The sequence below is a fragment of the Oratosquilla oratoria genome, chromosome 38, assembly GCF_046742065.1.
Source record: "Oratosquilla oratoria isolate Oo_2021 chromosome 38, ASM4674206v1, whole genome shotgun sequence".
Classification (NCBI taxonomy): Eukaryota; Metazoa; Arthropoda; class Malacostraca; order Stomatopoda; family Squillidae; genus Oratosquilla; species Oratosquilla oratoria.
The window spans coordinates 26218278-26245511 of NC_134814.1; the positions used below are offsets into that span (position 1 = coordinate 26218278).

At 40.6% G+C, this 27234-nt stretch overlaps 1 protein-coding gene across 1 annotated transcript; it reads right to left on the bottom strand.

Moving 5' to 3' along the window:
• Positions 1 to 395: 395 nt before the first annotated feature.
• LOC143020026 (proteasome assembly chaperone 2) lies at positions 396 to 26536 on the bottom strand. Its single transcript, XM_076176150.1, has 8 exons — positions 26432 to 26536; positions 26123 to 26230; positions 25929 to 26000; positions 24063 to 24212; positions 21269 to 21444; positions 12884 to 12985; positions 775 to 880; positions 396 to 523 (listed from the first exon to the last, which is right to left on the bottom strand). Exons 2-8 carry the CDS (start codon positions 26186 to 26188, stop codon positions 446 to 448), a joined length of 750 nt encoding a protein of 249 aa, XP_076032265.1. The 5' UTR covers positions 26189 to 26230; positions 26432 to 26536; the 3' UTR covers positions 396 to 445.
• Positions 26537 to 27234: the final 698 nt, after the last annotated feature.

Below are 27234 nucleotides of genomic sequence, written 5' to 3' on the forward strand. Positions count from 1 at the left end.
TAATGAGTTATACAAGGTAGTTGTGTGAATTTCATGTCTGAATGCTATCAAGTGATGTTATTGTATACTAAGTACAACATATGAAGACACCCTCTCCCCCTCCTTGCCTTTTGACTAGGGCTGTAGGGTATGAGAGACAGAACTTGTCTCATACACCCTGGTCATTGCTCCCACCTGAAAGGAAGCATGAATGTGCAATGTATCCAAGAAGTGTATATAATGTATAGAAGAGGCTGTCAATGGGAAGTGCATACTACATACACAGTTACACATTTACAGGTAAACACTCAGATACTGTACATATTAAATGCTTCTCCTATTGAATGTAATATTAATACAAAAACTTCTGTAATATCTATGTACAGTTGATTATTATCAAAATAAAAGTTTGTAGATAACCAGGTAATTTTTATTGTTTTGACACTTTTTTTTTTTTTTTATAATTTTAGTAAATACCCAGCGGGGCTGGGCCTCCAAACATATTCTGCCAAGAGAAAGGCACCTTCCAAGATTCATCACGATTCTGGAAAAAAAATATAATGGAAAATGTAATAACTTCTGAAATTGAGAAATAGTACATACATACATATACCAAGGCTTTTTCCCCCTTACAAGGGAGGTAGCCAAAAAGAAAAAGGCATAAAATCATTCCCACCCATTCCATCCCTGAATACCCTCCACCCTCCCTCTTATCTTAGCACCTCCTGGATGATGGGTAGAAATAATTATGAATGCAACTATTTCAACAATGCTAAAGCTGTCTTGGAAACTCACCTTTTTCAACTTCTTCCAAACATTGAGGTAATCAGCAAGCATGAAGGCATCAGGAATGTTGTCACCTTCATGCACAAACTTTATCAAGGCAACCACTGGCAAGTCACTATAAAAAAAAAGAAAAAAAAAAGAAAGAAGAAGAAGAAGAAGAAAAAAAAAAAAAACACAGTTCGTAATTTTATCATTAGTGCAAGGGTAATAAAAGGAATGATTCTTAATTCCTTTTACTACATATCATAAACAACACTATGAGTACAGGTAGTCATTCTACCCAGACTACTGAGTAAACATTATTGATTGACTGTGTCTATAGCAATGTACACATAGTGGTAAGCAAAGCCTTTCAACTCCGAAAATATCCAGAATGTTACAAGGAAGTGATGTACACCCTGCACAGAATCTGAGCAGGTACTCACTTTACTGTTTCTTAGAGTGTAGGGTAAGCAATCTTGAATAATCAGCACCTGCATACATAATCCTTCCATTTTCATCAGTACAATGCTCATGTAATGTAATTTCTAAAAGACAATATCTCTTTAATGCAATGATGAATTTTAAAGCTTTTGTTCTATACCTGTCTTTTTATATATCAAGAGGTTTCTTCCCCCTTATAAGGAAGGTAGCCAGTCAAGGCATGTCCCTACTCTCACTCATCCCACTCCCATCCATCATCCACTTGTTTCCCTTTCACCTTAGCTCCTTGTAGATGAAGGGTCATCCCTGTACCCTGCCCACTACCCGGACCATAAGCAAGGCAACAAGACAGAGCACATCCACAGCAGGGCCAACTGCTTAAAATTTCATTCACCTGACACAGTTGTAAACAACAACTGGCTCACCTCCCATTTTCTTCCACTCTCACTTGCTAGCTCCAAACTCCTTCCCAGTACTCTCCCACACCACTCCATCCATATACACATGGAACAACCATGCCAAACCCCTGATATCTATCTCTCTGAATCCTCTCTCCCCTGAGAGGACAAAGCCCACCTGGCCAGGCTGCGATGTTTCACCATCCAGGCCTTCTAAGTTACCAGAAGAGGCTGGATGCCAGCATTGCAGATAACTGTCCAGGATGTAACACTTCAACCCACACTATACATTATTGAAGACTTCATTGTACACAATCATGCACACCAACAACACAACATGGTCCTGGAGCTGCAGCGTCTACGTCGTGGGACCACCCCCCAACCCCAAGAGTTGGGGGCCAAACAGCAGCAACCACCCCTGGCCACCGGCTCTACGCAGGTGGCACCGATCCCCAAGAGGAGCTACGCCTACCTTGGGGAGTACCACAATCCTTTTTCCCAACATGCAATATTACGTTTTTTCTGCACCGAGGAGTGATTTTCCGGCGATCACCCCTCTTCTTCTACTTTTAGCTGGAGATGTAGAGAGCAATCCTGGGCCCACCACAAAATACACATGCCCAACATGCTCTAAACCCATTACTTCGAGCAGACAGACAAAGGGCTCAGTTCAGTGCAATATGTGCAAAAACTGGGCCCACCTCACTTGTACAACACTTGCTGACACAAACCAATACACAAACACTTGAACATGTTCTACCTGCCCTCCAGTAACCCCACTCCCACCTCCCCAACCACAGCCACCCTTACCCACTCCCAAATTCCCTCTGCCCTTACCCCCGATTAGTACTCCCCTTCCTTTGTCCCCGATCTCTCCTTTCCCCCCCTCTGACCCAGATCCTACACCTTCCCCACTACCACCCCAACCTCTACCCCAAACGGCAACATACAACACATACAAAACACACAACATCAACACATTACAACACAACATTGACGGTATTAACACGAAAAAACATGAACTTGAACACTTTCTTAAACAACACAACATACACATTGCGATTTTACAAGAAACAAAACTAAGACACTCACACAAAACACCATCATTTCATAATTACACCACCATCAGACAAGACCGGACTGACGGCTATGGCGGTGGACTCATCACCCTGATCCACCACTCCATCTGTTTTGTGGACACAAGTGCCACAACCAAAATTCTCCTCCCTACCACAGATAACACAACAGAAATCCAATCCATTCGAATCCGCACAGGCAACAAATCAACACTGACAATAGTTAACATGTACATTCCCCCCCAATCATCCTCACAGTTCCAGACACCTTCAGGCCTCATTTTAGCCAACTAGCCTCAATCCCCAACCTGATCATGGGTGGAGACTTCAACGCCAAGTCGTCTGCCTGGTATGTCGACAACCCTGACACAGACAGAGGGCTTGATATACAGACTCAGTTTGACTCATTGACTATCATGAACAACACACATAATCATACACATATCCCACACCAAGCCCTCTACACTCCCTCCTCTCCTGATATCACCTTTTGCTCCCCCTGCCTAACCCCAACAACATCATGGAGAGTGGTCGGAACCCTTGGCTCTGACCACCTTCCAATCATCATCACCACCAAAACAAGATGCACCCCAGTTGGCCACAGACACACTTACACCAATTACAAGAGAGCTAACTGGGAAGCTTTTACTGAAGAGACAGAACAACATTTTGAAACACTTAACAGTACACCAATCACAAACATAAACAATGCTGTGCACACTTTTAATACAATCATACAAAATGCAGACAAGAGATACATCCCTAGAGGCAACAGAAAATCACACAACCCCAACTTCACACCAGAAATCCAAGGCCTCATCAGACAACGTGACACACTTAAACACGGTACCCCCACACCTATCCCTCAAAACATAGCAGACCAAATACAAACACTAAACACTGTGATTGCCAATAAAATACATGAACAAAAAACACAAAATTGGCAAAACTTTATCAATACACTTGATCACAAAACAAACACCAGCAAATTGTACAAAACACTCAACAGCATTACACTATCCAACAGTAACACTACACGCTCTCATGCAGCAATAATCACAACAACAGATAATCTACCCTCAAACAGACAACAAGCAAACGCACTCATACGTCATTTTGCACAGACAAGCCATCTCACTTCTCACCCTGACGACCGACGCACCATTCGATGTAAGAAAGACTTTCCCACAGACTCAGACTATATACCCTTCATAGACAGTCAGACAAAACTCATAATACATAGTCTCAAGCACTCATCTGCCTGTGGCCCTGATAACATAAGCAACATCCACCTAAAACACATTGGACCACAAGGTATACACGCACTCACAAACATTGCAAACTACAGCTATTCACACAACACTATACCCGACATCTGGAAGCATGGTAAAATAATCACCATTCCAAAACTGAACAAAGACCCAACAATCCCAACATCGCACCGCCCAATCACACTTCTCTGCACCCCCTCTAAAGTCATTGAATGCCTAATACTTAAACTTGTCACACCATATATTCCCCTTGCTGACTCACAACACGGTTTTAGGCCACTACACTCAACAAACACTCTTCTGACAAACCTCACACAAAGAATTTTAGATGGCATCAATTCAGATAGGCCCCACCAAAGAACACTTCTTATAACATTAGACATTAGTAAAGCTTTTGATGCTATCCCCCGCCACAACCTAACAAATAAAATATATAACACAGACATGCACAATAACACCAAAAGATGGCTGGCCAATTATCTGGCAGGTAGGAATGCTTACGTGTCATATAATGGCCAATCATTGCACATCAGAAACATTAAGAACGGAGTACCACAGGGCTCAGTTCTATCCCCCACACTATTTAATCTATACATGCATGACTTACCCACGCCAGACACCTCAGAAATACAAATCTCTTCCTACGCAGACGACATAACAATCACATGCACACATCGTAACACAGACAAAGCTGCAGAAATAATCCAGCCATACCTTGACACACTCAACACATGGTTCATCACAAACAGACTCAAAATAGCTCCAACCAAATCTACAGCAACACTTCTCACCAACTGGACAAAAGAACACAAATACATACCTCATCTCTACATCAACAACACTCTAATACCACACACAAACATACTGAAAATTCTTGGTGTAACATACGATACATCCATGTCTTTCAAACAACACATCACAAACATAAAAAACAAATGCACACCCAGACTTAACGCACTTAAGTCAATCACTGGAACAACATTTGGACAAAACAAAGAAACTAATATAACAATATACAAACAATGCATACGCTCAGTGTTGAATTATGCGAGTCCTGCATGGGCTCCTAATCTCAGTGAGACACACCACAACACCCTTCAAATCATACAAAACAAAGCCCTAAAAACAATTACAGGCTGCACAAATACAACACCTACAGACCATTTACACCATGAAACAAAAGTCCTCAAAGACAAGGACCACCTCGACATGAGAGGCACACAAACACTTGCCGCAGCCACCACAAACACATCACACCCGCTACACTACATAGCAGAACACCCACACACACCAAGAAACATTAAAACAACACCCAAAGACCTTTATTACGCACAGATACTCTCTTCTCTTCCTCCACAACCACCAAATACCAGCCTCCGGAAACATATTCATAATCATATCACTCACCGCTCCATTAACACACTGAAAGACAACACACTGCTGCATGCCAGACCCCCTGATATCCACCCTTCTGAATCCTCTCTCCCACGAAAGGACAGAGTCCACTTGGCCTGCGGTGCGGTCACCACCCAGCACTTCTGAGCTACCAGAAGAGGCTGGATGACCGCGTTGTGAACAGCTGCCCAGGATGTAACACTTCACCCCATACCATACAACACATAATGGAAGACTGCATTATACACAATCATGCACGCAAACAACACAACATACGCTCTATAAAGGATTTGTGGGAAAACCCAGTTTCGGCTATGGCATTCCTTGGGGAGACGGGACTGCTCGGACAGACAGTCTAGGGAACGACAACAACAACAACAACAACACAACATACACTCTATAAGGAATTTATGGAAAAACCCCATTCCAGCCATGGTGTTCTTCAGGGAGACAGGACTGCTCAGCCAGACAGTCTAGACTCCAGGGAATGACAACAATAATAACAACCATGGTAACCATGGTGTTATTACACAACCCTGGTGCAACCCTATCTTCACCTTAAACTATTCACTCTCTCAATTCTTTATCCACACACAAGCTCTACTACTCTTGCAAAAGCTTCCAACTACCTTTAATAGAGATATCTTCTATCACATATATCATTGTCATTTGCCCTCTCACTAGCAAATCCATTATAAATACTCCTCCCTTCATCAGACACTCCATGTGACACCCATCTACTTTACCAGCTTTCATCACTTCCAATCTCATCTTTTCCTATAACAATATCATTCTCTTCTCCCAATCAGTCATTTTCCAGGTATCTCCCATTGCCACAATCAACCCCCTCCCTAACCTCCTTAGCATCTGTTCATCCACACCTTTTACCTCTTTCTCATTACTTAAGACTCACCACCCCCATCACTTTTCATTTCTCTCCAAAGGATCTTTTCAGTCTTTTCAAAACTGTCAAATGCCAACCTCACTTTACATCTGCTCTCCTCTTTGCCACCTTCACCTTGCATTCTGCTTCTACTGTCTTCTTGCACCTTTTATATGCCTTCCTAGTTCTACTTTGCAACCAATCCTCATTAACTTACTTCTCCCTTTCTACCACTGCCTTCTAATCTTCATCCCACCATTCAATGCCTCTCCTTCTGTTCTCTCCTATCTTTCTTATCCCATACCATCTTTGCACATGCTAGCATTTCCTCATTGAGACGTATCCATTCCTCCTATGCTTCTGATTTTCTTTTTCCCTTTCATTCAATTTGCTCACCTTCAGCACTTTCCTGCCTCCCTTGTACATACATAGATACACCAAAAGGACTCCTCTCCCCTTATGAGGGGGTTGGCTAATTCAAAGCATACACCCACCCCCTACAACCACCATATTACTGATATCTTTTGCTTTATCTCTTCCCTGCTTGACAGACATTCTATGCACATTCAAAGTCCTGTTTCCCCCCATCCATCCATCCATTTCATTCTCAGTTTTCCTTTCAAGCTCACTTCATCCACTTTTCTTCCACACTTCCTTTGTTAGTTTTTCCTCTTTTATTTTTTTCTATTCCCCACCTACTCCTACTAATCTACCCTATTCTTTTTTCCAGAACTGACCAAACAGGAAGCCAGAACATGAGGAATCCTGAGAACCAGCACTTTTCATCATGAAGGAAGGAAGGAAGGAAGGAAGGAAGGAAGGAAGGTGGGCTCATGACCCTTGCCTCTTTGTGTTCTTGGCAATAATAAATGTTGACTCTATTTTTACTGACTGGAAACCCATGGCCCTACATTGGCTAGCAACAGTCCTTGGGTTCTCCCATGGATCTCTCTGGGAAGAAGCTCTGGACTATTGCTTATATTGTATTAGTGTGGGACTCTTTGCATGTCACTGGATGAAAGTAGGAGGGGAGCATTGCCAGTTGTCAGCTCTCGATGTATACAAATAATTAAGAAATACTAATGGAGTTGATAAAGAGAAATCTTGGGCCCAGTCTGGAGATGGTGTGTCAGCCCTTCAGGGCTGCACCTTCTGATGGTGGTGAGGGAGTTAATGAGTTTTGAAAATAGGCACTTTGCTATCTATCTTGCAAGACCACTGCAAGCAGACATGCATCATAGGTTCTTGTTCATTTTACTCAATAGTATACTAAAAATTACCCTCTCAAAGTCTACATAAACATCATTTTAGGCTGTTATTACTTTAAAGTGCTAAGCTCGTAGTCATTTTGGGATTGGTGGAGGTTTATATAACTAGTAGTACTAATGGATTTATGAAGTTCTATTGACAGCATAGATTATTAATATCATTATTTTGTTAAGCTGTAAATAAAATACTCTCTTGTATAAGGTGCTACCCTAAATTTTGGGGAATTTGAATACTAGTGAGTGCACAAAATGGATGAAGTAGAAACTTACATCAACTAGAGGAAGCCAGTGGTATTCTTTGTGATCCAGTGTGTAAATCACAGGCAAGCTGGTTGACTGCAATCTTGGTCATGCATTTTTGTATGGTAGTGTTTTAGTGCTTTGGTGATTTTCCCTCTCTCTCTTCTACCTATATACCACGACTTCTTCCCCCTAAGTTAGGGAGTAGCCAGTCAAGGCATGCACACATTCCCACCCATTCCACTTCTATCCACCACTCTTTGTTTCCATTTCATCTTAGCTCCCTTGTGGATGAAGAGTCAGATGTAGATGAAAGGTCATGAAGACACAGAGACTCACTGAATGATAAGAAATAATTTGGTGATAATGGTAAACCAAAGCATGATTTTACTGAGATACAAATGCTTCACGTACAAATAAAGATGTATTGATAATAACTGTTTTGGACAACTGTTGAAAAGCATAAAACCAGAAATACTGCCAAAAGTACAATACTATTCATACAGACTGTAGGGAAATTGCACATGATGTTTATGAGATTGCAGAATTATTGCAATTTTGTCCAGGCAAACAGAGAAAGGACTGGGTTTATGACAATAACATTACTCTTTCTTCAGTGTCTAGATACAATCATCTCTATTTCCTCTCCTATTCACCTGATCTTGCCCCTTGGAACTTCTTTTTTCTGTTCCCCGAAATAAAACTCCAGGAGACTGTGGGAGTTAGTGTGAGTAATTTTTTCTTCCATAGCCAAATTCCTCAAACTTCTGAGTAGCACCTAGCATTGAAAAGTTTAATAGGGATTGTTTCTGTGAAAGTTCTAGAATAATTTTGTTACTTGACCCATGTATTACTATTCTGGCATTATATATGTCCCGATTCTATCATGAAATAAATAACTCTGGGAACAAACTGGTGTTTCAATTGTCTTTATTTTACCTTCTAGTCCAATTGACCACATACCTATACCTTGGAACCATACCTCCAGATAGAGGCAGTCGAAAATGTATAACAAAATATTGACAACCATAATCTTAACTTGCTTGTTGAGTGGGTTAGGGTGTCATTACTTGTGGCCAGGGTTGAGGGGATTAGCAGTTTGAACCCTGCCTCTGGCAAAGTTGAACCAAAGGCATGGTTCATTAAATTCCACACTACAAAGTAAGGGGCACCATTCTAGCCTCCTAATTGGGGGTAGTTTGTGACATTAAACCATATCATCATCTTAAAAGCAAACATATACATACATATATCAAAGGCTCTTTCCGCCTTACAAGTGAGATACCCAAAGTCAAAAGGCATAACTCCACTCCCATCCACCACCCCTCCCTCCCTCTCATCTTGGCTTTTCATGGATAACAGTTTATCCCTGCATCTTGCCCATCGCCCTGGGTCAGAAGCAATGCAGCAAGACACAGCACATCCAAAGCAAGGCTGCTTCATTTAATTGGTGACCCCCTACCCTCTGTCCCCTCATGCAGAAAGATTGGAGACAAGGAGAAATCCTTTTGGGTTGCATCAAAATATCATGTGCACATAACCACTTCCTAACCCCCCCATCCCCTACCCACTCCTTTCCATTCATCATAGCATCATCCATACACAGCCATTTTCCACTTACCCCTATCTTCTGCCCTCTCCTTTCCTTCATCAACAGACATTCCCCTGTAGTTCAATGCCCCTTTCACCCCATCCGTCCATCTCATCCTCAGTTGCCCCCTCATGTTCACTTCATCCATCTCTGCCTTCCACACTTATTTTACTTCTTCACTCATTTTTTCCATGTGTTCATTTGATAAAGTTCCTAGACACATACTAAAAAGAGTGCAGATAGACATTCACAACAAGAACAAGAAATGGCTAACAAACATCTATGGACAAGAGTGCAGAGTAACCTAAAACAACAATATATCTGAGACCAAGAGATTGTACAATGGAGTCCCCTAAGGAGACATCCTCCCTCTCTCTCTCTCTATCTCTCTCACTTGCACTATTCAATCTCTTTGCAAGTGATCTCTCTATACCAAATTCAAGGCATAATACCACAGCATTCATCTATACTGATGACAATACCTAAGCACCTCTCTCCCCGAAAGGACAGAGTCCACCTGGCCAGACTGCGGTGCGGCCACCACTCAGCCCTTCTAAGCTACCAGAGAAGGCTGGATGACAACATTGTGGACAACTGCCCAGGATGTAACACTTCACCCCATACTATTCAACACATAATGGAAGACTGCATTATACACAATCATGCACACAAACAACACAACATACACTCTATAAAGGATTTGTGGGAAAACCCCATTCCGGCCATTACATTCCTTGGGGAGATGGAACTGCTCAGACAGTCTAGGGAACAACAACAACAACAACAACAACTACAGAATGGCTGCTCAGCTCAACCAAAATATATCTATATACCAAGGCCTTCTTATCCCTTATAAGGGACATAACCAAGTCAAAGGCACATATCCACTCCCACCCATTCCACTCCCATCCACCACCATCTTTTCCCCCCTCTCATCTTAGCTCTCATGGATGAAGGGTCATCTCTGACTCCTGCCCACTGCCTGGGTCATAAGTAATACAGCAAGATACAGTACATCGACAGCAAGGCTGCTTCACTTAATTGGCAATGTCCCCTCTCAACCAAACTCACTTAGACAAAGAACAGTGGATAAGACAAAATAGAATGGAAGCCTCTTATCAGAAATCATCAGTGGAATTGTTCACACCAGACAAATGAATCAAAGAAGCACCAACTGTGAAAATGAATGGTTAACACCTTCCATTGAATAAAACCCCAAAAATCCTAGGTCTCACTTTTGATTTTTACATGTCCTTCAGCCTGCATATCCAGGGCCTAACAGTGAGAACAAAAAAGACAATAGACATACTAAAATCAGTAGAAAGCAAAAGTTTTTGGTTGACAGAAAGAAACCAATCACAGTCTAATTCATAAGAGCCACATATGACAATGCTTCCCCTGCATGGTCCTACAATCAAGAAAACAAAAACAGACATCTTACAAAGTATATAAAACAAAGCATTAATAACAATAATGAGATGCACCAAAACAATCCCAATGGGACATCTGCACATTAAAAATCAGATCCTTCCAATTGAACAGCATATGAAAAGGACAGGTACATAGTTCTATGCAAGAGCCCTCAACCCAACCTATCCAACCCGTTACTAATACAAGTACAACCAACTGAATGAAGAAAAGCATATTACATATACTACTCAAAAGTCTAAAATTAATCTACCACCTACACTATACAAACACATATACACTCAGATCTCAAAGCAAACACTCCAAAACAAACCACCAAACTCCTCTAGACATTAACCCTAAAAAGAAATCCCCCATGACAAGTAAGAACTACATTGACACAACTACATCCAGGTCACCATCCAATTTTTAAACAATATCAACACAGAACATGCTTAATCTCTTCAGTATGAGTAAAATTCTCATGCACAGCATCGAATGCCATGTGTACAATGCATCACATTACTCGCCAGCGAAATAAATACACGGGAGCGACGAGCAATTTCGCTCGGGAAAGTTCCAATGTCACTCTCGCAAATCCAATAGTGGGAGCGATCCCCCACAAAAAAATCGCTCCCATGGCAAGATTCAACGTTTTTCATGCATTATCTATCATTTGGCAATCCCTGAATCCCATCACCATTGATGAAAGGATCAGAGCAAACACAACTTACCCGTGATCAATCATTGCATTATCAATCAATATCATGAACGCAACGCATCAATCAACTTTAATTTGTTGATGTACGTACATATGTGTACGCGGTATAGCTGCTAGAGTTCAGTGGCTTACCTAGCCCAGCTTCGTATCAGCTGCATGCGCGCGTATACTAGTACATGTTGACTAGACTCTACACGACTATCGTGCTACATAATGTCGCTAGTTTTGAATTGCATGGTACCTGTATGCAGGGAAGTTCATTGGTTGCATGCAGCTAGCTGCCCAATCAACGTGCTGACTACATGTACAATGCACCATACCCAATACCACATCACCGCATGCATACGTACACTGTACATATGCAAACTCACTCCGACATGAGTAATGAGTTAGCCTTCCAATAGTTTGAGGGAAATTGAACGTGCAAAAACATGGTTCTGGAAGTATCAAAAATGGCTCTGGTAATTAAAAAAATGGCTACTCGCATTATAAAATATAAAGTCACTCCTGTATTACTCGTTCTCTTTCACTCTTGAGTAATAACAAACACAGAAAAACATGATCAATCCAGTTCACAGAATTCGGGGGTCACTCAGCTACAACTGCAAAATAAATATAATCAAGATGCTGACACCAGCATCCTTATTTACCCACTTGTGCCTCATGACACCTACATAGGCGTCAATGTATCAAAGAGGTTAACTACAAAAGCAACCTATACCGATGCAATCACCACACAAAACACACTGAACACCTCATATGACACTGTCCCACTATTGTGTTATGCAGAGAACAACAAAGAATCTCTTCCCTAAAATTTATGGGCAAATCCACTGGTTACTGCTGGTGGTCACCTGGAAGCCAACAGGGGGACCTGGGGCAATGGATTGATTGACCCAACTTGCTTACAATTTACCATAAATGTATCAGTAACATCTAGCACTTCAACACATATGGGAGGACAAATACTGGGTACCTGCAAGTATTGATCCTTTGAGATGAATGCTGGGGATGAATCATCCCTCTACCATCTATCTTCAAAATCGATCAACATCCTCATCTCCATTTGGATGGAAGACACTGAACACCTCGTCCTACACTGCCCCCCCCATTAACAATCTCTAGACAACAACACAATATTTCTTCCCTGAGTGAGCTATTGGCCTGCCTAGTGGCTATTGTTGGTTACTGGGGAGCCATGGGCCTCCTGCAAGAGACACCTCCTGGGGCAACAGATTAATTGACTGACTGATCTCCTTCTGGAGGTACAGCCCCAAGGGACTAACACACAGTCTCTGGACCTGGCCAGTGATATTTCTCTCTCTCTCTCATATTTGCCTATTTCCCCCCCTACTTTTTCACATATATATATAAAATGGTACACAGTATATTACCTTGATAAAGTATGAAATTAAAAGAAACCATAGAATTTCTAAAATTCTTACCAGATCTCAAGAAGATGTTTAAGAAAACCTGCTCCTGGTAAAATCCTTTGTTTATCTCCTCTGTCATCTTCTCGCAGCTCCAACTCTTTTGGACCAATATCTCTGAAGTCCATGAATTAGAGGTTAAACATTAAGAGATAAATTATTTCAACTCTTAGTTATATCATAGTGAGTTGTGATTTGTCAAGTGGATTGTAATCTGAAATGTGGAAAGCAGAGGTGGATGGAGTGAACTTGAGGGGATGACTGGGTATGAGGTGGATGGATGGGATGAAAGGGGCTTTAAGCAGGAGGGGAATGTCTATAAAGCAAGGAAGGGAGAAGGCAATGGATAAGGGTGAGTGGAGGATGGTGTATGGATATTTTGACACAGCCCAAAGGGAATTCTCCCTGTCTTCTCTACTTTCCACATGATGGAAAGAGGAGAGGGGTCATGTAGAGCCCCTGCTGTGGTTGTGCTGTGTCTTTCTGCATTGTTTCTGACCCAGGCAGTGGGCAGGAGACAGGGACGATCCTTCATCCACAAGGAGCTTAGATAAGAGGGAAATAAGGGTGGTGGATGAGAGTGGAATAGGTGGTAGTGGGTATGTGCCTTGATAAGGTGGAAAAAGCCCTTGGTACATAGATAGCCATCTGTCGCACTGTGCTATGGTCACCTTTCACTTGGGTAAGAAACTTTCGAAGCCCTAAAGCCAAGTAGGTGTTTTCTTCTACTAAATAAGAATGGTATGCTTTCAGACATATTGGAAATGTCTGGGTACATACAGTGAAGACCTTAATACCACAGTAGTGTGTGCATAAAGTAGGGAGGTGACGTGATTGTAGTGTTAAGATCATTGTGGGGAGGGGGAAAAAAATTGACAGAGAAGATCTCTTCATTTAGGATGGGTGGATGTCATGAGGTCATGGAAACAAATTGAAAAAGATAACATCTCAAGGATGTAAAGTTTTTATTTTTTTTTTTTTTTTTTTTTTTTTTTTTTTTAAACCGATGCATCAACATCTGGAATAGCCAAGATGATGCAGCCCAAGCTGAAACCATCTAGGTATGATAAATAGTGAATAAGAGACAACCCCACAAGTATAGCTCCTATCCTGTATACTAAATCAAATACACACACACACACATTTATATAATATATATATATATACCTGTATATATATATACATATACACATACACACACACACACACACATATATATATATATATATATATATATATATATATATATATATATATATATATATATATATATATATATATATATATATATATATATATATATATATATGAGTGGAAGGTGGCAAGGGGATGCAGGATAATGCAGGAGTGAATATTCTCTGACATTTCGATGGATGTCTTCCTCAGAGAGACTACAGACTATCAGATTTTGTGGACAATATATAACTCAGTACTGGCTCATCTTGCTGGCCATCTGGGAATGGAGCCTGCTGATTGGTTAGTGGTTCACAATCTCTTGTGAGCTAGCGCGGCTAAGGTCATTCTTGCTGCGGGTCGCGCTAGGCTAATGTGTCCTTTCCGGTGATTGGTGACTTGGCTCGTTGTGATGTGTGTGGCTTCTATGGTTTTTCTTAGTCTCTTTTCCTGTCCTTTGTGGGGAGCCTCGACATTATTCCAGTTGGGGAGATGTCCGTGAGTATCTACGTGTATCACCAAGGAGTTAGAAAATCTGTGGTAGCGTAGATCACTCTTGTGTTCGTACACTCTTTTTTCGATGCCATGCGATGACTCTCCGTAGTATGTGGCCGGACATCCTCCACTTGGAATTTTGTATACAATGCTGTTCTGGTTTATGATATTCTTGTTTTCATTCTTACTCACTATGTCTCTGATTCTTAATCCCGTGACATGTGCTATGTCTCTACACTTTATGGATAGAAAATCAGTAATTTCTTCTGCTCCTTTTGAGTATGGTACTACCTGGTAATCCTCTTTGGTCATTTTGTTACTTGTTCTTGATATCATGAATGCTTTGTTTTTTAATTTGTGTAGAAGACCTGAGGGATACATGAGTTTACAAAAGGGCTCGGTTATGTATGATATTTCATCTGTCAGAAATTCATCGCTCGTAGGTGGAAACCTATTATCACACTGGTCTTTGTTCTTGTGCTGTGCCATGAGAGGTAGTGTATGAAATTGTATCTGTTTGTGGGTTTCCTATAGACAGAGAATTTAGCGTGGCTATCCTCCCCAAAGAGTATACACATAGCACATGCTGCAGATTAAGAATCAGAGACATAATGAGTAAGAATGAAAACAAGAATATCATAATCCAGAACAGCATTGTATACAAAATTCCATGTGGAGGATGTCCGGCCACGTACTACAGAGAGTCATCGCGTGGCATCGAAAAAAGAGTGTATGAACACAAGAGTGATCTATGCCACCACAGAACTTCTAACTCCTTGGTGATACACGTAGATACACATGGATATCTCCCCAACTGGAATAACCTCGAGGTTCTCCACTAAAGAAGTGGAAAAGAGATTACGAAAAACCATAGAAGCCGCACAGATCACAATGAGCCAAGTCACCAATCACTAGGAAGGACACGTTAGTCTAGCGCGACCCACAGCAAGAATGACCTTAGCTGTGCTAGCTCACAAGAGATTGAGAACCACTAGCCAATCAGCAGGCTCCATTCCCAGACAGCTGGCAAGATGAGCCAGTACTGAGGTATATATTGTCCACAAAATCTGATAGTCTGTAGTCTCACTTAGGAAGACATCCGTCAAAATGTTAGAGAATATTCACTCCTGCATTATCCTGCATCCCCTTGCCACCTTCCACTCATCTGTCTATACTTTATACTACAATATATAGATATATATATAAGGCAAAGGCCCTGTCCCCTTATAAGAGGGGTGGCCAAGTCAAGCACACATCCACTTCATACTCATTAAAACCTATTAAATATCTTTCATATCTCAGCACCCTGTGGATAAAGGCTAATCCATATCCCTACCCATATTGCTCAGGTCAAGGACAATGCAGCCAGGCATAATACAATTAGGTACATACAATAAACATTGTACAACACAGACAGACAACAGTCCATCATTTCTTCCTAGGGAAATCTATGGGTGGGTCCAGGGACTATTGCTGATGACTGTAGGGGTCCAGGTTTACAGTCAAGGAAACTTTATGTAACAATAAAACTATAGCAAAAGAGGTGATATAAAAGTATATTGAAAGAGATGAAAGCTGGTATGGCACCTGGATTAGATGGTTGCTATGTGGAATACCTTATAAAGGGTTGAGCAGTTATAAAAGAAAAGCTGGTGAGAATGGTTAATGTGTGTCTAAGGGAAGGAGGTATATTGGCTGTTTGGAGGAATTCATGTATAGTTCTGACAAATGATGGAATAGTTACAGTGGAATGGCTAGTGAGATTGTTTAATGTGTGTCTAAAGGAAGTATACCAGTAGACTGGAGGAGTGCATGGGAAAAAGTAGACATATATATATATATGAACATACAGGCTGGTAAAAAAGTTGGAAAGGTGTATGAGAGGGTACTAATTGGGAGGATTAGGATGGAAACAAAGGAAGTAATTGGAGATGAGCAATGTAGGCTAGGGAGAGGAAGAGGAGGAGGAGATGAAGTTTTTGCAGTAAGATAAGCAAAAAAGCTTTTGGCAAGGGTAGAGCTAGGAGTGGAGGAGGAATGGGGATGGTTTAAGGAGGGAGTCACAAAGTGTGCAAGGATGGTGTGTCGAACAAGAAGGACAGGAGGAAATAGAATGAAGGTTAGTGAATGGTGGGATGAGGAAACAAAGAAGGTTGTAGAAGAGAAGAGGCGAGCTTTCACAGATTGGTTACAAAATAGGATGAGGGAGTCATATGAGAGGTACAGAGAAAAGAAAAGAGAAGTAAAGCACAAGGTTAAGGAGGCAAAGAGGAGAGCAGATGTGAAATGGGGTAAGAGTATGACAGAAAATTTTGAAAGTAATAAAAAGATGTTTTGGATAGAAATTAAGAGAGGAATAGGAGGTGAATCAAGTAGAGAAGAAAAGGTAAAAGATGCAGATGGAGAGATGATAATGGAAGAGAAGGCAGTAAGGGGAAGATGGGCAGAGTATTTTAGGGAGTTGCTAAATGTGAAGGAGGATAGGGAGGGAAAGATAGCTGCAGTGGGAAATACTAAGAAAATGACCATGATGAGAGAGGAAAATGGAGGAGAAATAAGGAAAGATGAAGTGAAGGCAGTTGTTAAGATGATGAAAGCAGGTGAGGCACCTGGTCTGGAAGGATGCCATGCAGAATGTCTAAAAAAAAGGAGGTAGTGATGGTGGACTGACTGGTGAGGTTATTTAATGTTTGCTGGAGGAAGGGTAGAGTGCTGGAGGACTGGAGGAGTGCCTGTATAGTTCCACTTTACAAGGGAAAAGGGGACAAATGTGAGTGTAGTAGTTACAGAGGGATTAGCTTGTTAAGTGTAGTTGGAAAGGCTTATGGGAGGATCTTGATTGAGAGGATTAGGAGAGCAACAGAGGGAGTAATTGGTGAAGAACAGTGTGGATTTAGGACGGGTAGAGGTTGTGTAGATCAGATTTTTGTGGTAAGACAGATATATGAGAAAGCTATAGGAAAGGGGAAGGATGTTTTTTGGGCTTTTATGGATCTGGAAAAGGCTTATGATAGGGTAGACAGGAAGGCACCATGGGAGGTTTTGCGTATATACGGGATAGGAGGAAAGTTTCTACGAGCTGTCAAGAGTTTTTACAAGAGTAGTAGAGCATGTGTCAGGATTAGAAATGGAGAGAGTGAGTGGTTCAAGGTAAAGGTGGGACTTCATCAGGGATGCGTTATGTTGCCCTGGCTGTTCAACTAGTACATGGATAGGGTGGTGCAGGAAGTAAATGCAAGGGTGGTGGGTCAGGGATTGGAGATGGTTAAAGAAAATGTAGAAAAGTGGGAGGTGAGCCTGCTGTTGTTTGCGGACAACACTGCACTTGTGGCAGGATCGGATGAGGGATTGAGGAAGTTGGTTTCAGAGTTTGGGAGAGTGTGTGGAAGAGGAAAGCTGAAGATAAATGTGGGTAAAATCAAGGTGATGAGATGTACAAGGGGTGAAAGTGGCAGTAGACTGGAAGTGAGCATTAAAGGAGAGCGACTGGAGGAAGTGGATATTTTTAGATACTTGGGTGCAAATGTGGCAGGAAAAGGTGGAGTGGAGGTAGAGGTAGAATGTAGATTGAGAGAAGCAAGTAAATGCCTTGGTGGATTAAAAAGTGTGATAAGGAATAGACATTTGGGAATGGATGCTAAGAGGAGACTATATGAAGGAGTGATTGTGCCAACTGCATTGTATGGGGCAGAAACATGGAACATAAGAGAGGAAGAGAGAAGGAGTTTGAATGTGTTTGAGATGAGGTGTCTGAGAAGTATGATGGGGGTTACTAGGCTAGATGGAGTGAGAAATGAGGAGGTGAGGAGGAGAACAGGGGTGGAAAGGGAGTTGGGAGATAGAGTTGATGAAAGAGTATTAGGATGGTTTGGACACATGGAAAGAATGAGTGAAGAAAGACTAGTAAAAGAGGTATGGAAGGCAGATGTGGGGGGAGTGAACATGAGGGGATGTCCTAGGATGAGATGGATAGATGGGGTGAAGGGGGCTTTGGGGAAGAGGGGAATGTTTGTTGAGGAAGGACAGGAGAGGACAGAAGAGAGTGGTGAATGGAGAATGGTTTTATATGGATGATGTTGTGATATATGAGGTGGAATGGGTGGGGGGATGGGGGGTGAGGTAGTATGTGTGAGCAAAATTTGACGCAGCCCGAAGGGATTTCTCCCTGTCTTCTCCTTTTATGCATGGGGGGACAGAGAGGGAGGGTTACCAATTTAATGAAGAGGCCTTGCTGTGGATGTGCTGTGACTTGCGACACTGCCTCTGACCCAGGGCAGTGGACAAGGTGCAGGGATGACCCATCATCCAGGAGGTGCTAAGATAAGAGGGAGGGTGGAGGGGAGTGTAGTGAATTTAGGGATGGAATGGGTGGGAATGGTTTTATGCCTTTTTCTTTTTGGCTACCTCCCTTGAAAGGTGGAAAAAGCCTTTGTATATATATGTAGAAATCATGTATGACAGGACTCACAGAGAAGCATTATGGAGTGTGTTGCAGATGTATGTGATGGGAGGAAATCTGCTGAGATTGGTCAATAGTTTCTATGCGAGTAGTAGATCTTGTGTGAGGGTTAGGAATGGAGAGAGTGAATGGCTTGAGGTAAAGATGGGGTAGCACCCCGGCTGTGTGATGTTGCCATAGTTGTTGAATAAGTATATGGATGGGGAGCATGATGGCTGAGCGGACTAGAGTACTGGTGTCTAGAGGCAAGAAACAAAACAGATGGGAATTTAATTCCTACTAAAGAATCAAAATGTGATGACAGTGCTAGCATATGGTCTTAAAACTTCAAACAGAAGGAGAGGAGCCAACACCAGGCAATGCACAACAGGGACCACAGCCGTCACCTTTCCCCTATGCACTAGGACTGTTGGGGTAACAGTCACTGCTGGGAATCTGAGAAGAGTGCAGGATTCGAACCCATGACCAAGCGAATACAAGACCAGCATGCTTCCAATTAAGCCATCATGAAGTTGGAGGGAAAAAAAAATAAAAATAAAAAATAAATAAATAAATAAATAAATAAATAATAATAATAATAATAATAATAAAAATAAATAAATAGAATAAAAAAAATAAAAATGAAATGCTAGTAATAACTCTTTGAATTTCATTAACTGTAAACACACAACCTCACCGTGGCTAGCAATGGTCCTTGGGTCCTCTACACAGATCTCTCAGTAAAGAATCTTTGTACTGTTGTCTATTTTGTATTTATGTATTTATCTAATTGTAGTGTACAGGAAAGGAGCTACACTCATTGGGTCCCATCTATCCTCTAATTTTCTAACATACCTAGACTCAAATTCAAGTACAGTTCCAACTTAATCTATATCCTTGATTTCCAATTATCATATTTAGATTTGAACTTGTGTATTGAGCTTGGGCTATATCACCTTCTAAGCTATTCCAGATATTCATGGATCTAAGTGTGGGACAGTTTCTATGTGATAGGAAGAAGGGAGCAGCACTTGATTGTTGGTTCTTCTCATATATAGGTACAAAGAACTTTCATAAGTATTACATACATACATATACCAAAGGCTCTTTCCCTCTTATGGCACGTCCACACGGTCGAGCACTGTCCGCTGGGCACGAGGGCTTTGCTCAACAATGGGCAATTTCAGCGGGCAAACCATCAAACTGTCCGTTCCCAGCGCCATTTGCAGGCAGTGGATGGAGGGCTGACATCGCTGCCAAATGCATGAGGTGAGGTGCGAGCAAAGTTAGCAAACCCGCTCAGTACAGACCGAAGTTACCTTACCACCATGTCCGCACCTAGTACTAGTGTGTACTGGTCTCGACAAGATGTGCTATTGGTGCTATGCTTTTCCTCATATTTGTCTCTTGCCTTTGTATATATGGCTCCACTTTCGAAAGGAGAACAGAAAAGCTGCTTATGTTTATTCTCATGTAACTGCAAAACAATTGTTCATTTTCATCCTGCAATTCACATAGGATTGTCACTGAGTTTCCCATTAAATCACCTCTTTGTAACCACTCCCGGCACCAGACATGTCTCCGGGATTTCTTGTTTTTCTTTTTAATGCAGGCAACAATTATAATGCTGTAAAGTGCTACCTTCTTTCTAAGTATGGCGGGAACCATGGTTATCGTACTGCACTGAATCCCTCCCAACCTCTGCTTGCGGCCAACTAACCTCCAACCACCATTGTCAGTCGTGTGGACACTTCGCGGGCAGAGTCTGCGGACTTTGTCCGGTAAGGGCAAAGTCTGCCAGGCACAGCTCGACCGTGTGGACGCGGCATTACACAGGGAGTAGCCAAAAAGAAAAAGGCACAGAAATCACTCCCACCCATTCCATTTCCTACATATCCCACTCCCTTCCACCCTCCTCCCTCCCTCTTATCTTGGCACCTCCTGGATGATGGGTCATCCCTGCATCCTGTCCACTGCCCTGGGTCAGAAGCAGTATTAGTGTTAGTTTACTCAGATATGAGCATTATAACATTGTGTGTTTAGTATAAGTTAAATTAGACAGAAAATAAAGTTCAAGAAAAGAAGAGCAGGAACAGAGCAACAATGTTGAGTCTACCTTTGCATGACCAAAATTGAACCCAACTTTAGCTGCTTAAAAATAAAAAAATAAAAATAAAAAATAAAAAATAAATAAATAAATGAAAATAAATTAAATAAATAAATAAAAATACAATAAAATAAAATAAATATTAATAAATAAGTAAATAAATAAATAACATTACATTTCCACTTACTTAAGCTCTTCTGTTGTTTTGCTCGACACATTGGCAGTGACGTAATGAAGCTGAAGTCCAGTGATCTGATTATCAAGACGTTCGTAGGAGTGACAAGATGCTAAAACCACAACATTACTTATCCCAACATCTTTCATCCATCTGTTCAAATCTGTTAGGAAGGTTTTGCTCTCACCCTGAATATGAAACAATTTTCACATCAAATTGGTTTTTCATAAATAAACCCTATACCTATCAAAAACATCAGCTGTCAACACTGTCCAACCTTTGACATACTGCATGTTCATTTATTCCTGCCTCTGCCAAAGCTTAACTTGAATCTACTAAGTTTATCTCAGACAACCTATTAAACTAAATTCCTCCCCTGCCTTAACAAAACCTTAATCTGAATACAATGATTACATGCTTGAGAATCTCACAAATAGATTTCATGTTTGAGACAGAGTAGAGCAGGTGTAAAGTGGGGTAAGTGTCTGATGTAGAATTTCGAAAAGAAGATGTTTTGGAAGTGTGAAGAGCAAGAGGGGTTCAGTCAGGTAGAGAGGAAAAGTTTAAGGGTACAGATATGATAACGGAAGTGAAGGCAGTAAGGGTAAGATGGATAGAGTATTTGAAGGACTTGCTGAATATATACAAGTTAGAGAGGATTTGACTATGGCAGTGGGAGATGCCAGGAAAATAAAATGTGATGAGAGTTAAAGAAAAAGAAGAGATTCAAAGACAATTGAAAGTAAAAAAAGCTGGTAAAGCACCTGGATTACATAGGTAACACGTGAAGTGTCCAATAAAGGGAGGAGCAGTTATAGTAGATTAGCTTGTGAGATAGTTTAACATGTACCTAAAGGAGGGAAATATTCCAGTGGACTAGAGAGGTGCATGTATAAATCCACTATACATATACAAAGGAAAAAGGGACAAATATGAATACAGTAGCTTTAGAATGATAAGTCTGTTAAGTGTAGTTCTTAAGACATATTGTAGTGCTAACTGAGGGTATTAGAAGGGGAACAGGAAGTTGTTGGAGCAGAGCAGTGTGAACTTAGGAAAGAAAGGTGTTTAGACCAAATTCTTAAAGTAAGGCACACATGCAAGAAGTTTTTGACAAAGGGTAGATATCTTTTTGGCTTTTATGGATTTGGAGAAGACACATGATAGAGTTGACAAAATGGCATTATGGGATGTGTTGCAGATGCATGGGTTGAGGGTCATTAAGTATTTAAGTGAGTGGCAGAACTTGTGCGAGGGTAAAAAGTAGAGTGTGAATGGTCTGAAGTGGGGTTGTGCCAGGGTTGTGTAATGTCACCATAATTGTTCAACATGTATATAGATGGAGTGGTGTGGAAAGTAACTGCAAAGAGGCTAAGCAGGAGTCTGAAGCTGGTAAGTAAGAGTGGAAGGAAGAGTGAGATAAGTCAGTTGTTGTTCGTAAATGACGACGTGCTTGTCATTGAGTTGTACAGACTGAAGTAGTTGGTGGCAGAGGTTATAAGGGTATGTGAGAAGAGGAAACTGAAAGTAAATGTAACAAAGGGTGAGGGTAGCAGTGAGTTGGAGATCACTTCAAAGGATGAGAGACAGGAGGAAGTGGAGAACTTTAAGTATTCAGGGTCACATTTGCCATGGAGTGGAGGAGTAGAGGTGGAGGCAGATTATAGTGGAGGTAAGTAAATGTCTGGCACAAATGAAAAACGTTATGAGAAAGAGGTATCTGAGGATGAATGGAAAGAGGAGGATGTATAATGGAATGACTATACATATAGCACTATGGAGCAGAGACTTCATATCTGAAGGAGGCAGAAAGGAAGAGCCTAAATATGCCTGAAATGAAGTATCTGATATGTGTGGCAGCTGTTGCAAGGAAGGAAAGAATGAGTAATGTGGAGGTGATGCAAAGAGTGGGGGCAGAAAGAAAGATGTAAGATAGGATAGATCCAAGAGTGCTGAGATGGTTTAGGCTTAGAGAAAGAACATGTGAGAAATGACTACCAAAAAAGGAATATAGAAAGCTGAAGTAGATGGAGTGAACTTTAGAGGAAGATCAAGAATGTGGTGGATAGATGAAGTGAAGGGGGCACTAGATGCAACACAAATGTCTATCAAGCAAAGATGAGAGTGCAAATAATATTAGTGATTGGAGTGGTTGTAAATCAATGATGAAATGACATGGCCCTCAGGGATGTTCTTGTCTGCTCCATATATACTGCTATAACTGCATTGATCTACAATAAATAAGTTAAAATTCCAAGTTATTTTAGTACTAATCCATATTAGTTAATATGCTGTTCATCATATTTTCCCTAAACATATTTAGCATCTAAAATCAATAAAATAGTTGTATATTTAAAGCTTTTCTTGACGTGTCTAGCAAACTACCCTCATAAGTATTGTGCCCTTGAAAATATGCTAATGGGAAAAAAAAAAAAACTGAGTGAGATCAATATCAATTATACAAATATTTTTTAATAATAAGCTGAATACTTTTAACTATTGGCAAATATCATACTAAAACATGAATAAGAACTACATTCACATGAAATGGTCAGATAATGAAAAATTGACCCTAGAATCATATGATATCCTTCCAGTTGATTTAAGAACCCCACCAAGAGATAGAGCAATTAAAGAAAAGTGAAATATATAAACAACGACAATGACAATGGAAAAGAGTAGAAATAAGTTGACAATATCCAACAACGAAAGATATTCTGATCCTTGATGAAGGATGGACAGTAAACACTGGAACTAAAGACAGTAAGTATACTTTGCCTGATCATAACATCATCAACTTGTTTACCTTGATAAGTGGTGTTCTAAGTTGTAGGATGGCAAATTTCTTTTCTCTGTTAAGGTGAAGATCTGCTGCTGTAACTACTTGAGTGGATGACGGATCATAGGGATCACCTCCCACCAGGGGTAGCAAGGATAAGTGATGCACTAATCCGATCTGGTCAATAAATAAAAAAGGTATTACTTTGATAAATACCGAGACAAATGGTACAATGGTCATAGGCAAAGTTTAAGAGTAGTACATGATCAATCCTCAAACCTTGTTGGTCATGAAATGGGTTAGTATTTGAGATACAATAAATATTGCAATCAGTACCCAATACAGGATATAAATAGACTAACAAACTGACTGATTTCTTTCCTTACCTTAAGCAGTAAGCTATTTACAGAACCCAGAATATTTATGGGTATTTTTTAAAAGTGCACCCCTAAGTAACATAGCTGTAGAAAATTAAACAATAACCTTGTAAATTATATTACATCAAATTAATATATGTTTCTCTAGGCAGAAATCAATAACAGAAAAAATTGCTAAGAGTGATACACAAATGAACAGAGCCGCAGTGACACCTTTAGATGCTGTCTTTGTTTTGATAAATGCAAAGGCTGAAGATGACAACAATGACCCTGATTACCTCTAGAATTACAGGTACTGCATTACTAAATACAATTTAGGTTACATTAGAATAGACAAATCTATCATATTTTAATTTCTATGACCTCTGTATCTATTAGAACAAAGATGGCGTCTCAAATTGCTGCCACGGCTCCATTGACCATTAGTTAACCTGTTAAGCATCACCTGCTGCAACCATTGGCGCTTTGGTAGCATCACCCTCTTTCAAGTTCAGGACACTTTTTTGTTGTTGTTGCTATTACTCATTTCTTATGAACTTGTTTGCTTTTGTTTTATCATTTTTGTATTTTTCAAACTATTTGTCTATTTTGACATAAATATACATATTTAGTCAATGTTGGAATAATGAACAAATTAGGGAAAAGAAAAAAATTACTTGATTTCTTCTTATTAAAAAAAAAATTCAATTCAATGACAAGAAAATGGAGAAAAGGACATACACATGAAAAATCCAGAAAAACGAAAGTAATTGTCCCTTTTTGTAATATCTCAAGGAAATATGAAAATATAATTCTATGATGAATGCTCATCGCATACTGAAAACGTATCTTTGCTAGCTTCTAGTGAACCAGCAAAAGTTGCCACAAACTTCAAGATGCACTCAGAATGTTGTCAGATGATGTTCCTATAGTTTTCTATTTGTATAAACGTAAGTCAGAGACAGCTTGAGAGGAGCATTTAAAGTTGAGAATGTTATATACCATTGAGTGCAATTGTGGAAAGAAATTGGAAAACAGCATAAGTAGTAGCAAACGCTTAACAGGTTAATGTATCACTTTTAATGACTTTTTCTGTTATCAATTTCTGCTAAGAAAAACTTGTACTACATTGATGTATTATAATTTACAAAATTAATATCTAATTTTCCAATGCTATATCGTGAAGGTGTGGACTTCTAAAAATTTATATGATTACCAAGACTACCAATACTGAGAAATCGATATAATGTTTGTTCCTAATCAATTGAAGAATTGCAGACGGAGTCCATTAAATCCAAAATATATTCAAGGGAGGTCTGTTGAAATGAGGTTTGAGCATTATATGTATGTATACTTCAAATCTTCAAACCCTAATCATGTACATAACATGGCAAAACACCTCTCATCAAATACAATAACAGACCAACTGGCCCTCATGAGAAGGGACAGCAGGTCTGGCAGCAGCGGTAGATCACTACAGCTGTGAGGACTGTCCTCGGAACTTAACCAAGTAAGTAAATAGAATTGTAAGCCCAACCTTCTCAACCTCAAGCGTTGCTAGAAGAAGATCCACAGCCAGTTGTCCTGCATTGCCTACACTCACAGAAGGCTGAAATTCATGCATACATTATCATTTGATTTGTTTTTGTTGTTTTTTCTGTCACAACACTGGCCTCCAAAATGCCAAACAGCAGTCAATAATTTCACCTCGTTAACAGCTAATAAACTTACCATGATAAGTGTATAATTCTTTAGTTCATGTTCTGGCCTAAAGGAAGGATTCTGATATATGATCATCTTGCCTATTACTATACTAGATTAGCCCTGTCACGCTGTGGCCTGGAATATTATATATTATATTGACACTGCGTTTGGAGGATCCAATATGATAAAATATCTATTAATAATCCTTTACAAAGCAGAGGTCCTTTTTCACGGAATACAAGCGTCTGCTATTAGCCTAAACAAAATAATTGAAAAAGAACTCGATTTAAGTGCATGGACACTAGAGAATCAAGAATATAAATAATTTCTCCCTACAGCAGACGTATTTTGAGTGACTTTTTTCCTTGATTGTTTAGATTTTTGTATTTCACACAAGTCATCGTAGCATGAGAACGTTACCACATATAGATAACTACCAACTAGTAAATACTATATTAATTATGCACCAAAATATCACGTATAGTATTATTTCTTCTTGCAAAAATAGATTACTTAGTAGAATTGTAAAAAAGTTTGATTTTGGAGCAGGATATGGATAAGGATGAGGAGGATAAGGATAAGGATTTTCATCTTGTGGGGAAAGAAGAAGAGTCTGCGAGAAAATGAAAGGATAGTTGTGTATACATACATATACCAAGGCTTTTTCCCCCTTCCAAGGGAGGTAGCCAAAAAGGGAAAGGCATAAAAACACTCCCACCCATTTCATCCCTAAATACACTCCACACCCCTCCCACCCTTCCTCTCATCTGAGCACCTCCTGGATGACGGGTCATCCCTGCACCCTGCCCACCGCCCTGGGTCAGAAGCAGTGTCGCAAGACACAGTACATCCACAGCGAGGCCGCTTCATTTAATCGGCGACCCCCCCTCTCCGTCCCCCTTTGCATATAAGGCGAGGACGGGGAGAAATCCCTTCGGGCTGCGTCAAAATTTACTCACACATACTACCCCACCCCCCACTTCCCCGCCCATTCCTCCTCCTGCAGTCACAACATCATCCATATACAACCATTCTCCACTCACCTCTGTCTTCCGTCCTCTCCCTTCCTTCCTCAACAGACATTCCCCTCTTCCCCAAAGCCCCCTTCACCCCATCCATCCACCTCATCCTAGGACGTC